The 16,268-nt window shown below is 43.2% G+C and overlaps 1 protein-coding gene across 2 annotated transcripts in view; it reads right to left on the reverse strand.

Annotated features, from left to right (window-relative positions):
* The window catches only part of LOC124641762, a 28,948-nt gene extending 20,255 nt beyond the window's left edge, over positions 1–8,693 (reverse strand). The window contains exons 1-9 of one of the 2 annotated variants that reach the window (XM_047179952.1): positions 8,527–8,693; positions 6,366–7,257; positions 5,965–6,227; positions 4,640–4,826; positions 3,533–3,710; positions 2,437–2,654; positions 1,416–1,589; positions 775–934; positions 188–293 (exon numbers count right to left, since the gene is read on the reverse strand). In XM_047179952.1, coding sequence (XP_047035908.1) covers positions 188–293; positions 775–934; positions 1,416–1,589; positions 2,437–2,654; positions 3,533–3,710; positions 4,640–4,826; positions 5,965–6,227; positions 6,366–7,257; positions 8,527–8,596 — 2,248 coding nt within the window. In that variant the 5' untranslated portion in view covers positions 8,597–8,693. The remainder of the gene's footprint in view (positions 1–187; positions 294–774; positions 935–1,415; positions 1,590–2,436; positions 2,655–3,532; positions 3,711–4,639; positions 4,827–5,964; positions 6,228–6,365; positions 7,258–8,526) is intronic. The other variant, XM_047179953.1, reaches the window with a different exon arrangement.
* Positions 8,694–16,268: the final 7,575 nt, after the last annotated feature.

Consider the following 16,268-nt stretch of genomic DNA (forward strand, 5'->3'; position numbering starts at 1 on the left):
TCGGATTGCCGTCCCATCACGCTATGAGAGTGAAGGAATAGTGAGTGCATCTGTGTCTACATAAAGGCTTGTGCACTATAATGTCATGCGCAGCAGGCTGATCTCCTTATATGAGAACGGCCGCAGTGACCGACAATTGGCTAGGAAGTCATTGATATAGTCGTGAAATGCAGCTAAAGTTACGTACCTTTAGTGGGTGGTGGGCTGAGGCTCTTGTTGACGTGGAAGGGGTTGAAGGTATCGTACAGGGTGGTCTTCTCGCACGGGAACTCCAGGTCCTTCTCCACCGGCACCTGGAACCAGCAACTTTCTTGTCAAATTAATTTTTACCAACCAACGCGTAGTAAAAGGTTTGATAGATCGATAGATCGACGAGTTTGAAATAAATTCTGCCTCTTAAAAAAAGTGGTTTCACCGTTGATGGATTGTGTGAAAGTCGACATGGTTAGAAAGAATGTTACTTGCAAGAAGATGACGGCAGATATAAGAGTATGGAAGGAGAAAATATGCTGCGCCGATCACAAATACAATCGGGATAAGGGCAGGAGGATGATGATAATATTGTAACAACATCCAGACCGCGGCCAACAAGCATGTCCGTCACAAATGTCGATTGAACCGGGAATTGAACCCGGGACCAGTTTGGCAATTCGGCATGGTGACCATTGCGCCAACGAAGTCGTCGTGATTTATTGTTTTTCAATCAATTATGTAGATAGACTTTATGATTAAGATGATATGAAAACTGCTATGAATACATAGTGACATCCTCACCGCGTGTATCTTGTAGTTGTGCACGTCGTGCAGCCCCTCGAGCGCGACGTGCACGTTGGCGACGTCGTAGTGCGACTGCTGCGTCACCTCCAGCCGCCCGCGCGCCGCGCCGCCGAACCAGCCGCGCGCCACCGCCTTGCGCCGCGGCAAGCCCGACACGCTGACACCACATCATACTTACTTATTTGGTATGCCAACAGTTATAACATTATGTATGAGTAGCTTAAAATCGATACATGCAGAAAAATTGCGAGCTAAATACTTAACCAAATACAGGCAAACTCTATGTTCTTAAATGTATTTGAATACTTATATCTAAATTCAACTAAAAATAACTAGCACACAATACAAAAAAATACTTATAAAAAGCGTTCATTTGTCGAAAAGTTCTTATTAAAGTTTACGAAATCTTTTAATGGAGATATTGCAATCATTTACAAACTAACTCCTAGAGTTTCACATCTCTTGGAATTTTGACACTTCTCAAATGTTTTGAAGAAAAAATGATTTTAATCCATCCAAAATGAAAAACTTTGACGGATTTTGTACCTTTGAAATACATTTTAATAAATTATAAAAAAAAAAACTTTTTTTTTAATAAACCTAAATAGCGAAACCATAACAGATAAATATATTCTCACATGGAGCATGCCATCCGCTCGCCGCGGGCGACGGGCCCGTGGTCGTCGTAGATGACGAGCGACTTGCGCATGATGGAGAACTTGCCGGCCAGCGCCACCGCGCCGTCCGTCACCAGCCGCCGCGTCAGCCGGGCTGCGTCCCGCCACCGGCCTGCCACCGCCAGCGTGCCGTGTCTGCCGAACAAGGACAATGCCATAATTAGTATTAGCTTCCAGTTATAAGGATTGCCTTCCAGTTACATGGAGAAGTTTGCGGTATAAAATCCCCAAGTCTGGGAGTGATAAATTAAGGTGTCATTCCCGACTGTTACTGCAGCAGACATTGTTGTCATCATTCCGTATGAAACTACGTCACGTAGATTTGAGAACTGCCACTAGTTCCACAGTACTTCATATAGTAGTTACCTGGTAGTGAAGTCTCCCAGCCTGCACAGCCCCTCCAGGCCGGGCCGGCAGTAGGACTCGGGATGCCTGGTGTCGATGTCCAGCGCATGCGGCTGGTACACCCTGCCGGCGCTGAGGCACCGCGCCGTCCAGTTGTAGTTCATACAGTAGTTACCTGGTAGTGAAGTCTCCCAGCCTGCACAGCCCCTCCAGGCCGGGCCGGCAGTAGGACTCGGGATGCCTGGTGTCGATGTCCAGCGCATGCGGCTGGTACACCCTGCCGGCGCTGAGGCACCGCGCCGTCCAGTTGTAGTTCATACAGTAGTTACCTGGTAGTGAAGTCTCCCAGCCTGCACAGCCCCTCCAGGCCGGGCCGGCAGTAGGACTCGGGATGCCTGGTGTCGATGTCCAGCGCATGCGGCTGGTACACCCTGCCGGCGCTGAGGCACCGCGCCGTCCAGTTGTAGTTCATACAGTAGTTACCTGGTAGTGAAGTCTCCCAGCCTGCACAGCCCCTCCAGGCCGGGCCGGCAGTAGGACTCGGGATGCCTGGTGTCGATGTCCAGCGCATGCGGCTGGTACACCCTGCCGGCGCTGAGGCACCGCGCCGTCCAGTTGTAGTTCATACAGTAGTTACCTGGTAGTGAAGTCTCCCAGCCTGCACAGCCCCTCCAGGCCGGGCCGGCAGTAGGACTCGGGATGCCTGGTGTCGATGTCCAGCGCATGCGGCTGGTACACCCTGCCGGCGCTGAGGCACCGCGCCGTCCAGTTGTAGTAGTCGGCGCCCGGCGCGTGCTCGTGCAGCGCCCAGCGGTGCCCCGCCGTGTTGTTCACCGTGGCGCCGTCCGCGTGCACCTGACACACAATACCACCATATGGTCACAATCACAACTGACAAAAGAACCAAAACAAGACCTAAATCTTAGTATTATAAGGCTACACGTTACCGACATTGAAGGTTAAATACAATCACAGGAATATCAATTTAGACTTGGTTGACTAGTTATAGTTGAATCAAGAAGTGAAATAGTCAATAGAGTCTACTATTTTATAAATTAATGTGTACTCCTAAGTGGAAACATATCATTGAAATCTACGATTTCATGCTGGTGTTTCCGATAGATAGTTTCCTGCATGTCCATAAGCAAGCATGCAGTGACGTTCAAGTTGTTATCAGTCTCCAATACGTCAACTTTTGTTTGAATTGTTTTTTAAAGTCTTTTGCGACCTATCCGAAGCGTTTCATTGTGTCCACAACGATATCCTTTTACGCAAGTTACAATATTACGATGTAAATAACGAAGCAATAATGGTGATGGAATCTATTTATTTATTTATTTTTATTTATTTATTAAAAACACAGCTAATTTAATCTTTACAGGCACTTAGCCTAATACGACAAAATTAGTTATATAGAATCATATTTACATAATAGGTTGTACTGTATAGCTATCAATACCACTCAATCTATAGGGCAGCCTGTTCTGTTAGGTGTGCTTCAGGGCTCGATACTTGATCCGTTCTTATTCTTAGTATACAACAATTTTTAACCACCCAAAAAAATATATGTATGTAATGGAGTGAGATTTGCAGATGAAATAAGTATATCTCTCATTTTCAAAGTTGATGACAAGATTAATATAATATTTATTATATGAAGTAGATGTAAAAATTTTGATACATTTAAATCAGAAGAAATTTATGCTGTAAACAAAGTAGGCAGTGTAACTCACCAATCCCTCGACAATGATGGTGGTATCCTCCCAGGGCCGGTCCTGCGGCTGGCGGAAGATGATGCGGCCGACCAGCGGGTAGCGGAAGATGACCTGGGCGGAAGACATCGGCGTCTGGTACTCCGTCTCCGCCTCATACTGCAGGATCGTGCCGCACACGTCCTGCTTCGGAGACCGTCTGCAAGTAAGCCGAGGAGATGTGAGATGACATGCTACAACTTGGTTATTCGTTATGTACTCGGGGTCTTTAGACTGCCTCGTTGGTCAAGCTTTCACAAGCGCGGCTACTGAGCGAGTCGAAAACGCTTTGTGGGTTTTATAAATTTTCACAAAGCTGCCCGTAGCCTGGAAGTTGGTTATTGATGCACCCGTGCATCGCAGAGTACGTTAATGTCGGTCCTGTGCCTGATCGTGTCCGGTCGTGTTGGATTGCCGTCCCATCGGGCTATTCAAGTGAGTGCACCTATAAATGCTTGTGCACTATTTTATGTTCTGCGCAGTTGGCTGATCTCCTTATATGAGAACAGCCGCCATGTGCGAAATTGGCCTTGGACGTATTACTTCGGGCCTGTAACGTACCTCTCGACGAGCAGCGCGCGATGCAGCACACTGCTGGCGCCGTGCAGCGGCAGGTACACGTCCCAGTAGGCGCCGCTGAGCTCGTGCACCAGCCCGGGCAGTAGGTAGCGGTGGTGCAGGTGTGTAACGTACCTCTCGACGAGCAGCGCGCGATGCAGCACACTGCTGGCGCCGTGCAGCGGCAGGTACACGTCCCAGTAGGCGCCGCTGAGCTCGTGCACCAGCCCGGGCAGTAGGTAGCGGTGGTGCAGGTGTGTAACGTACCTCTCGACGAGCAGCGCGCGATGCAGCACACTGCTGGCGCCGTGCAGCGGCAGGTACACGTCCCAGTAGGCGCCGCTGAGCTCGTGCACCAGCCCGGGCAGTAGGTAGCGGTGGTGCAGGTGTGTAACGTACCTCTCGACGAGCAGCGCGCGATGCAGCACACTGCTGGCGCCGTGCAGCGGCAGGTACACGTCCCAGTAGGCGCCGCTGAGCTCGTGCACCAGCCCGGGCAGTAGGTAGCGGTGGTGCAGGTGTGTAACGTACCTCTCGACGAGCAGCGCGCGATGCAGCACACTGCTGGCGCCGTGCAGCGGCAGGTACACGTCCCAGTAGGCGCCGCTGAGCTCGTGCGCCAGCCCGGGCAGCAGGTAGCGGTGGTTCAGGTACTCCGTGCGGTCCTTGTGCTTGCCCAGTAGGTCGCCCACCGGATACTGGTCCTGGGTACCCATGCCTGTAATTTGGGAGTGTAAGTCTAAGCCTAAGATTGCGCGGTCTATTTTAACAAAATATTGACCAAGTACCTCCAAGAAAACATTATCGTTGCCATCACTTTATAGGAGAGTATATGGTTAACATTGGGTAAAGACCTATTTACATAAAATATGTTAGTACTGCGTATCATATAGAAAGAGATAATCTTTCAGACACTTACCATTTTCCACATAATCTCTTTATAAGAGACATATTTAAACAGATGCGAATGGCAATTGGGCTACTAAACTTTCAAAAAATGTACATCAAACAATGATAAAGTTACTAGCATTCCTAAATTACATTAAACTATTCTATTTCTATTAGAATTGTCGCAGTGAGATCAAGTGGTTATTTTGGAAACAAATGTGTCGATGATCGTCGGCGCGTCATGTCGCCGCGGTAAACACGAGTGTTGGCTCCGCACCAGCTGTCCACGCTATCTACTACATTCTTCTGATTACACTATCCTAGATCTTATGGCTCTGCTTATGACGAATCTTATTTAAAAACATATAATATGTACCAACTTGAGGATGCACAATTGCAAAAGTATCTTGAATAATATAAATAATGATACGTCCCAGTGTTGTCGTCGAGATGATACAGGGCCAACATCTATAAATACTTCTACATGAATCACTTTCTAATTGTTTCCTGAAAGAGGCATCTTCTAAAGTTTCTAGCACAAATGTTCACAAGAATGTGTAATTGTGTATTCTCGCTAACTGAACTGGGGAACCTAGATACTATTATTAGGAGCATGTTTGAAATAGAACATTCTTTATGTATGAGCTTGTCTTGTCGATATGGATGCCTAATTTTCAGCCGCTAGCGTCTATCCTAATCGTGTAAATAACAACACACTAATTGTATCTACGCCTTTCTATTTTTCTGTCAGTTTATTTTCCTAAAATTGGCCACAAACGGACAAGCTTGAACAGCCACAGACCTATTTGGATGATGTAGACACTGATAGAATTTTGAGCTAGCTTTTATCTTGATATGTGAAACCTTCATGATTTCATTCAAATCCTTCAGAAAGCATGCTACATGGTATGTCATAAGAGTAGGTAGCTAAACACAAAAATGCCAAAGTACCCGAAATTTAAACTCACCTGGCGGAGGCAGATTTGACAAATCAATGTTAGTAGGATTATAGATCCCTCCGGTAGTGTTGCATATAGAGGCGATATCGTCCCCCACGAGTCTCGGAGGCAGCTCCTGCACGCTGTACTGCAGCACGGAGCTCACGAAGCGCAGGTTGGACTCGTAGTCCTGGTCCGACGCGCCCAGCTGGAAGTTCGTCCACGTCGGGTCGAACGGCGAGCGCTGGGTGAAGTCCACTGAACCGCGAATGCCGTCCATGTTTATAAGGGCTCTGCAATTTTGAATTAAGTACTATTAAAACAACGAATAAGTAAACAAAACAAAGTAACGAACTTCCATCCCCAATATTATGAGAGGATAAAATAATGTCTTCATTGAATCAAACTGTGTATTGAATTATCATACTCACTTAGTACTTTTGGCCTGCAAAGGCCTTAACTTGGCGCACGCAAGGAAACTATCAGAATGTCTGTTATCATAGATGACGACGTAAAGACTCCGCCGCGTCACCTCCATGTCACCGCGCAGCACGTTGATCACATCATCCTTGAACAACGTCTTAGCCTTCTGGACGTTCGCGTCCGTCGCCACCTTGATCAGCCCCAGCCTGCTGTCCAGGTCCCCCACGCTCATCCCATCCCCACTGTTCTCGGGATCAAACACTAACTGAAGAACATTACAATTGTCCTCGTAGTTGCCCTTGTCGGCATCAAAAATGTCCGTCACAAACAACTTCCACTTGTGTTCTGTAAACTGCACTTTTTCTGACACGGCTTTGGTATGATATAAGTCTGCTTGGATATAGGAGTCTGATTCGTCAGACTCCTTGGCTGAAAGCCATCTAAAATGCAATGTCCCCGCTACTGGGGAGGTAAACCTAGCTATAGCATTCTTCTCATAAGTCTGGTCTGTTGATAGAATTGATGCACAGATGACTCTATCTCGTTCTGCTGTTTCGAATACAATGCTCTTGCCCCAGAGTCCATCGGGGCCTGTCAGAGTGTTCTTGCTTTCGAACTCAGCGTGGTCCTTCCCCGGGATGATGAGGTAGCCTAACTCTTCGGTGAGATCAATGAGCTCCTTGCCCAGGTTAGCGTCGGAGCAGCGCGCGTCGGAGAGGTCGCGGTAGTCGACAGGGAACTCGTGCACGGTCCAGCGCCACACGCCGTCGGGGAACTGCAGCGTCGGCTTCAGGTTGGTGCGGATGCTGATCAGCGTGTCGTTCTTGTGCGAGAACTCCACCTCGCCGTGCAGCCCGTGCTGCGACAGGTACGCCCGGAGCACCAGGCATTTTGATATTTCTGAAACAATCCGAATTATGGTTTAAAAGAACACCCTTAAATCTACGTGATCCAAAACATCCCAAAGAAACCATTAATCAGCCTACGTATAATCGACTTTAATTAACGAGAACAAGCTTGAAGATTCATGGAAGTAGAAACTCGTGCCTTCTCGGCTCTATAAGCCGTCGTATTTTGTAAACATCCTGAATGATGCAGAGACACCGCCGTACTACGTATTTACGTTACTTTCGATTGTGCGCCGCGTATTGTGATAATACCCAAAACATGAACGTGAGAAGCCCACAAAAATACATAAACCTCCGCAAAGGAAATCTGATTTGGTTGTTTGATTTCGTAAATATTTTATACAGCTAAACTGGTTGTGCCTAATAGGATGATCTCAAGCCAATTGAGCGTGACCGGTATGCTAATTCAAAATAAGGATGTTAATCATAATTTCCCCCTATAGGTAGAGATGAGAAAAGGTTTCTATTCCGTCAGGTGTGTTCCACCACCGCTCTAAAATTCTTGGGCATATGAGAATATTCTGGTAAGTTTATTGTATTTTTTTTTAGTTTGTGGACTCGAACATATAGAACCTAAAGATCCACCTAACCATATTGTTTATTTGGGAACATGACAGTACACAAACTCGGCGACATCGCCAGTCATATGTTACTTAACATTTAGCCCACACATTCCTATGTCCAGTTACGTGTGCTGTCTCCGATACGTGCTCGCCATCACAACCAGCTCGCCGCCCGGCGTCCTCTGCGCCCTTGAGACGTTTCATGCTTTTGTTGTTAATGCACAGACAAAGATATCTTGCGCTTATTGGAAAGTTCATTTCGTAATGACTCAGTTGCAAATTGTTTGCTGGTTTGGTTAATGATTGTCACTTAATGCTTAAGAGGATTCCTTTACGTTACGTTAAGTAATATGTTTTCTGTGTAACCTTATGTTATATCTAAGCTTACTATAAGTTATGATCTTATTTGTGTGTCTAAATAGGATAGTCTGAGTAGGTACCTATTGCGAAACAATGATAAATAAGAAAGTTATCACATAACTAAAAAGTTACTTAATGCTAATGCAATAGCTGTTATTTGTTAATCCCTACACTGACTTAAAAGTTAGACCAAAATAAACTTCTACTGTAAGTACTTCCGTATCTATACTTATCCCAAACTTAAACATGACCAACAAAATAATAGAGAAATCGACTCAGAACCAGTCCGTCAGAATTGCTCAGTGAGGAAGTTCGATTAGAGCTCGTGTCCAACTTACCAACACTTATCAACACTAAGTACACTAAACACAAGAACTTTGGTCTCCCATGACTATACTCGTAACTCATTGTCACTGCACTAGTGTAGCTGACTACACCGACTTCGCACAACGCGTCATGCCACCGGTTTCTCTCGCCGAGTGAAAGGCACTGCCTCACTTCAAACATTCAAGTATAACTTAACGAACGAGACAGATACATGTAAGAAAGAGAAGCAGAATGTTAAGGTCGTATGGAAGGAAATGACAAGACGTCATGCAATGATGGAGTTTTCGCGGTAAAACTGAGGAAATGCGCGGATTCTTTGCCGTAGTCCGGAAACATGCAATTCTTGATGGCATTGTTGTTATGCTCTTCCAAGTAAAACTTAAGAGAAAACAGTTTTGACAGCATAAAGGCCGAGAGAGGAAAAAACAGAAGGACGGACGAACAGCGAAGTCTAAGTAACAGGGTGCGTTAATACCCTTGAGGTACGGAAAATAGGAACATCAATATTTTCGTTGTTTTAATAACAAAATAAAGTGATGACTAAATAAGTAGTCGCACATAGTTCTCCGCTAGGCGTTACGCCTCAGTGTATAAGAGACAAATGTTAGCTAATATGACCCCCAGTTTACAATGTCAACACAGAGAGTGTTATTTGGGTATTACTTAACAACTATGACATGCGTTAAGTCACGCAACTAATAATAAAGTACATAGAGAGTCCAAAACCTTTCTAAGTATATCTTAGACACCAATGACTGTGTTTCGGATGGTACTTTAAACTATAGGTCCCGGCTGTCATTGAACATCTTTGACAGTCGTTGCGGGTAGTCAGAAGCCAGTAAGTCTGACACCGGTCTGTTACTGTTACTGTTACAGCCTTTTTATCGTCCCACTACTGGGCACAGGCCTCCTCTCACACGGAGAAGGATTGAGCGTTAATCACCACGCTTGCTCTCAGTGCAAAAACTAGTTCTCTTGGGACACGAGAAGAAGCGCGAGGAAAAGCTATCAAGATTATAGAACAACTTCCTGCTGCCTACGTGAATTATGTCAGCATTAGAATTAATGAGCTTTCATTAAATTTGCGATTACAGCTATTACCGGCTAAAATTCCTAAAAACATAAGTATCGCTTGGAAGCCAAGAAATTGTAAATTCGGTTAACAGCCAATATAAATCGTAAATACGTTCAATGTCAAAGTTAATTTAGTTCTGCATCTGTTTCTACGTCTAAATTATATTAATTTGGATGTCTCACATTAATTTCTGAAGTCTTGCTTCTTACAATCTGTCTCTAATAATCTTACAACCCGAAGCATCCAAGATGAACTTATTTTAGTTAGGTCTTTGTTACTAAGTCTTCGATCACAATTCTCGAACACAAGAAGAGTCAATAAAATGAAGACTCTATTGTTATGGGTACATCTTATTAAAGTGTAACCGCTTTTAAAATCAAATAATTATTAAAACATGACTGTTGCCTGTGGTATGTGACGATTGACCATAATAGCCGGATACATATACCAGCTTTATGCGTTTCAAATCGCTCATAAATCTGCAGCTCTTTGATTTTACACAAATAAATTGAAATATTTCTGTACGTAACGTCGACGGCGTGCCAATTATGTATCCCCAACTGTTGCGAAATCGTAAATAAATACCTACTCCAACACTTCCTTCAATAGTAAGCATTCCTAACAATGCATAGTTATCCGTATGGAAAACTTCTTGTAGAGAAAGCATGCGAGCGTAAATTTAGCCACTGCACCTTTTTATCGTCTCTTAGGACCGTATCTTGCAATTGTATTTAACGAATTATGTAGGTATAGGTAGCATAAAGCATCTTCGCGTTTGAAGCTATCTGACGCTAGAATCAAACGTTACGCATCCATAGAGTCGAGCATCGAACGTAGAACCGAACAAGGCTTAGATACTGACTGATCCGCACCTACACATGGAAAGAGGAATATCCGACTTGGCCAATGAACGAGGTTCAAAGAAAGATTATTTTCTAACTAAACCTCCACCACGTCAATAGATGTTAGGTATCTATCATGTTTAGATTTTGAGAAATAGATTTTGTCAAAGGAGGTACGAATAAGTCATTTTCTTAATAAATAGTAGAGGTTATTTCATTACATTTGGTACGTACGACTCGCCCGTAGTTTCCACAGGCACGAGAAGTAAGCACTAGATTCTTTAGTTTTTACCAGTCGGTTAAATACAGAGATGGGGATCTATCCCATACTGCAGAAAACTCACATACATTCATATTCATTAAGTAGTAGTCAAGGTACAAGAGGAGTGCATAAGGGAATATAGGGAGGGTGCTGGCTACCCACAGTGCCCACTATGGTGGATCCGCCACTAATTGAATATGGTTCACCTCTCCACACGTTTGTTACATCAGCAATGTATTTCTGTACGGACATCAACAAACAGTCATGACTGGCATCTGTTATAACCGAATACATAGGTACGCTCATGTAGACTTTTAAAAGACTATACTCACTTTCAGTAAGTACTACCAGAGAAAAATAGAATCTGATCTTGTCGTAATAGATGGTCTCGATTTCAACAATATATTGATGCATTCACCGCCAGAAATCATATTATCCTCCGAGCCTTTTTCCCAAACTATGTTGGGGTCGGCTTCCAGTCTAACCGGATTCAGCTGAGTACCAGTGCTTTACAAGAAGCGACTGCCTATCTGACCCCCTCAACCCAGTTACCCGGACAACCCGATACCCCTTGGTTAGACTGGTGTCAGACTTACTGGCTTCTGACTACCCGTAACGACTGCCAAGGATGTTCAATGACAGCCGGGACCTACAGTTTAACGTGCCATCCGAAACACAATCATTGGTGTCTAAGATATACTTAGAAAGTACATACAAACTTAGAAAAGTTGCATTGGTACTAGCCTGACCTGGAATCGAACCCGCGCCCTCATACTGTAGAGGTTGGTTCTTTGCCCACTAGGCCACCACGACCACACCGCCAGAAATCATACGTTGTCTTAATGTTTAGGATGGAAAGAAAACATAATATTATGCACAAAATAGACGGCCTTCGCTCATACGATTTGTATCATGTTCATAGTGATTCTGATCAAAAGCTCACGTAGGCACACACAGTCGAGCCAGCAAGGTTACGGAGAAGTAAAGTGAAGTCTCTTTCTATGCGGAGCAATCATTAATTGTTTCAAAGAGACTGACGTGATCCTAGAACCTTCGAATCGGAGCCTGAAAATCAGGGAACTGAAAAGGCAATCGATGGTTGGGTTTTGGTTATATGATATTTATTGATCTCTCATACTCAAACAAATGATTGTACGTGAAGTGAATGCATCCATATATGCAAACCTCAGGATACTAAGCAGAAACCATAATTGCCCTAACTATATATTATATCAAAAGAAAGTTGCAGTCTAGATTATATATTTCTTTACATAATTTGCTTACGGACTGTACTTCTGCCTCATAGAAACTTCTAACGTCTACCATCCATGAGCAAAACGAATTGTGTTGGTTTAATAGAAACCGAGCAATAATTGGCGCTACTACAGAGACAACTTTCCTCATCAGCTGATCTTCATCGAGTATACTGTAAAGTGGAATTTCTGCCGTATCTCTCGAAAGTCCAGATGAAATAATTCGAATGTGTGACGTAAGTGCGCCCGCGCCGCGCCGCGCAGCTATTCCTGGCGCAGGCTGAGTCACGCGCTGAAATAAGGTCATTGTAATCCACACCGATAGGATCGCCGTTCGATTCCCGGCTCGCGATGTGTACATGCATTTTCATACCTACATTTTTAGAATGATCCAGAAGATTGAAATACAAATTATTACAGATTTCTATATAGGCAACAATGGTTGGCGCTTATTGAGCGAGTCTACACTTAGTTCAACGGTGGACGGCAATAAACCGATATGATGATGATCCATGCTTAATATAATAATAAACCTTCCTAATTATATTAAGCATGTGTTAAAGTTGTGTTAAAGCATGTAGTACTCTAAACATAGATATCTTCAGTATCTAGAAACCTGAATGATAAGGAACAATTTTACAGGCATTAATTAATATTATTTGCTAAATTACCACACGATGTTAATCGGCAGTCAAATCCATTAGCAACGGGAAATTCATTAAAAATCTAATTAATGAAGAGTGCAATCTGGAGCTGTGATCTCCACGCGCTAGCACCGCAGCGCGCTCGTTACCGACAAATGGGTATAATTTAGGCGATCACCAAAAATATTTTTAAGACTCTAAGCTGAGGCACCAAATAAAATAAACAACTCCAAAAAAAATAAATTGACTTTATTAAAAGGGCACTAAAGTATATAATATTATGATCCAAAAAAAATTAAATAACATCAGAAAAATCGCAAATCTCGCACAAATATTATTTTTGGTTCCCAAAATGGATTAATGGTCACCAAATTCTATCCAACTAAAAGATTAATATGGCTTGTGTTTAAACACCACCCAAAAAAGTACCTATTTTACTACCAAAAAAATTCTAAACGGTTACCAAAATGGATAAATGGTCACCAAATAACGTTTCCAAAAATATTATTAGGTAAAACCATTTTTTCGTATTATTGACTACTAAAAAAATATATGGACGCCTTTAAAATACACTTTAGACCAAATATTATATATTGTCACTACTTAGATGTTTCCAATTATGTAATACCATGACTCCTAATTTGGTCATTTTTGTTAGACTAAAAAAGCTAACGATCGCTAGAATATTTCCCAAATACCAATTAATATACTGGGGTTCCCAAACGTACGTCGCTTATTTATTGTTATATGAATTTGTGTGTAACTCAGTAGTAAAATGTAAGCACGAAACATGCAGCAAGCATGGCTTCTGTCACGGCTCCGGCACTGCGGGGCTCCGGCGGTCCCATGCGAGCTTATCGTCGCAGATGGTTTTCACGCTCACCACCGCAGCTTCGGCTTGCTGGCCGGATCAGCCGGCCAGCCTCAGCCGCGGCGGCGAGCCTTAAAAACTACCTGCGCCTCAGCTCGCAGGCCGCCTCGCCCCTCTGCGCCTACGCGGATTTGAATTGCACTCTAGGGGTAGGGCAGACAAGACTACGTGGAGTCGGTTTTGCAGCGATTCGTTTTCGTCACTAACTTTGATTTTGGTAGTAATATTAATCTTTTAGTTGGATAGAATTTGGTGACCATTAATCCATTTTGGGAACCAAAAATAATATTTGTGCGAGATTTGCGATTTTTCTGATGTTATTTTTTTTTTTTTTTTGGATCATAATATTATATACTTTAGTGCCCTTTTAATAAAGTCAATTTATTTTTTTTGGAGTTGTTTATTTTATTTGGTGCCTCAGCTTAGAGTCTTAAAAATATTTTTGGTGATCGCCTAAATTATACCCGATTAATATTACTACCAAAATCAAAGTTAGTGACGAAAACGAATCGCTGCAAAACCGACTCCACGTAGTCTTGTCTGCCCTACCCCTAGAGTGCAATTCAAATCCGCGTAGGCGCAGAGGGGCGAGGCGGCCTGCGAGCTGAGGCGCAGGTAGTTTTTAAGGCTCGCCGCCGCGGCTGAGGCTGGCCGGTTCTGCCGGCCAGCAAGCCGAAGCTGCGGTGGTGAGCGTGAAAACCATCTGCGACGATAAGCTCGCATGGGACCGCCGGAGCCCCGCAGTGCCGGAGCCGTGACAGAAGCCATGCTTGCTGCATGTTTCGTGCTTACATTTTACTACTGAGTTACACACAAATTCATATAACAATAAATAAGCGACGTACGTTTGGGAACCCCAGTATATTAATTGGTATTTGGGAAATATTCTAGCGATCGTTAGCTTTTTTAGTCTAACAAAAATGACCAAATTAGGAGTCATGGTATTACATAATTGGTAACATCTAAGTAGTGACAATATATAATATTTGGTCTAAAGTGTATTTTAAAGGCGTCCATATATTTTTTTAGTAGTCAATAATACGAAAAAATGGTTTTACTTAATAATATTTTTGGAAACGTTATTTGGTGACCATTTATCCATTTTGGTAACCGTTTAGAATTTTTTTGGTAGTAAAATAGGTACTTTTTTGGGTGGTGTTTAAACACAAGCCCCGACAAATGTACGACATGATTTTAATGATTAGTGTTTTTAAAGTATATCTCAACATTGCTGGAATGAACACATAAATTGTCACTAGTATTACGAGAGCCGCATCCAGTTTTTATTTTGTAAACAATCTTGTGCTATTGACAAAAATGTGAAACATGTCCATTTCGCATCTATGTACATAATTTTGAAGATAAATATTGTGATTCTATGCAGATTCCAAATTAGCAAAATGACGGCTTTGCAATCTGTTTGAAATCACATGAAACTGTGCATAAAAGAACAGATCTTAAGACTAGGGCTGCCATCCCGAATTTCAATAAACCCGGACAAAAATTAAAAAAACCCGGACATTTGGCGTAAATCGCATTTTTTCCCCAAACGAGTACGATTTTTTTTAAACAAAATAATACCTAATTTGTAATCCATTTACTATTAACATATACTTAAATTCAATGAGGTGCTTCCTTAAATTAAACAGTCCGGGTTTTCCCCGGACACTTCTTGAAACCCCGCCCGGACGGCCCCCGGACGGCCTCCAAACGAGGACAAATCCGGGGAAACCCGGACGGATGGCAGCCCTACTTAAGACCAACAATTCTTCGGCCAAAGAGCGATTGATTTGTGTGTGTCACTAAGTCACTATGTCAAGTTCTGCACATCTGAAGTACTAGAATCATCTTAGCAATAAATACATACTGTGGCAAAAATAAGGGACGGAATGCTTCTGAGGTCCAATATAACTCAGTGCCTTGGTACCCGAGCATTCTAGCCATATTCTTTGGGCTTGCAAATATACAGTCATGTAATGTGACTTCCCAATTTTTCTGCTTGTAGATTGATTTTTATCTTTACCTACCACTAATTGAAATCTTTGCAATAAAAAGCATGTACCTAGTAAACTTTACAAAACTTTCTGGCGACTCGGAAAATTGTTTGAGTAGCCTTGCAGTCACCGTTTTAATGGGCGAAGGGTACCTAAACCGTTACGGCCAAGGAATTTAGTTGCATGCCTACATGGAGATGGGCGAAAACTATACACCTACACATCATCTTATATATATAAAAATTAAACCCGCTTTCCGTTGTCACGACATAACATGAAAACGGCTTGACCGATTTGGCTGAAAATTAGAGGGGAGGTAACTTAGACCCGGGAGAAGGTTTTAGGATAGTTTTTGTCACCATCCGGCTACGGGACGCGGGTGAAACCGCGGGCGAAAGCTAGTTTGTAATAAAATCGCATACACATGAAGTAGAACTTAACTATAGATACGAATAACTCTTAAAGTTGGCAGACTTTAAATGTCAGAGTTCAGAATTTGATACACTCCAACCTTGACTTTCAATCAAATTATGAAAGTATGGAGAAGTTGGCACTTTCTGATCATCAACATACGTCATACTCCTCCCATGACACACGTGAGTCAGGTTCCAACTGTCGCGAGAGGCTCGACAGGCACGCCGCGCGCCTGCCAAGTGGCACCCGCTCGCCAGTGGCGCAATTATTACTGTCCCAACAATCGATACTGTTGGGAAATGTATCGACACTTTCATGTTCAATCGGTTACAAAATAAACATCTTTCGATATCAATAACTTTTCTTTTTTGTACTAAAACACGACAAAATAAAAATAT

The sequence above is a fragment of the Helicoverpa zea genome, chromosome 23, assembly GCF_022581195.2.
Source record: "Helicoverpa zea isolate HzStark_Cry1AcR chromosome 23, ilHelZeax1.1, whole genome shotgun sequence".
Classification (NCBI taxonomy): Eukaryota; Metazoa; Arthropoda; class Insecta; order Lepidoptera; family Noctuidae; genus Helicoverpa; species Helicoverpa zea.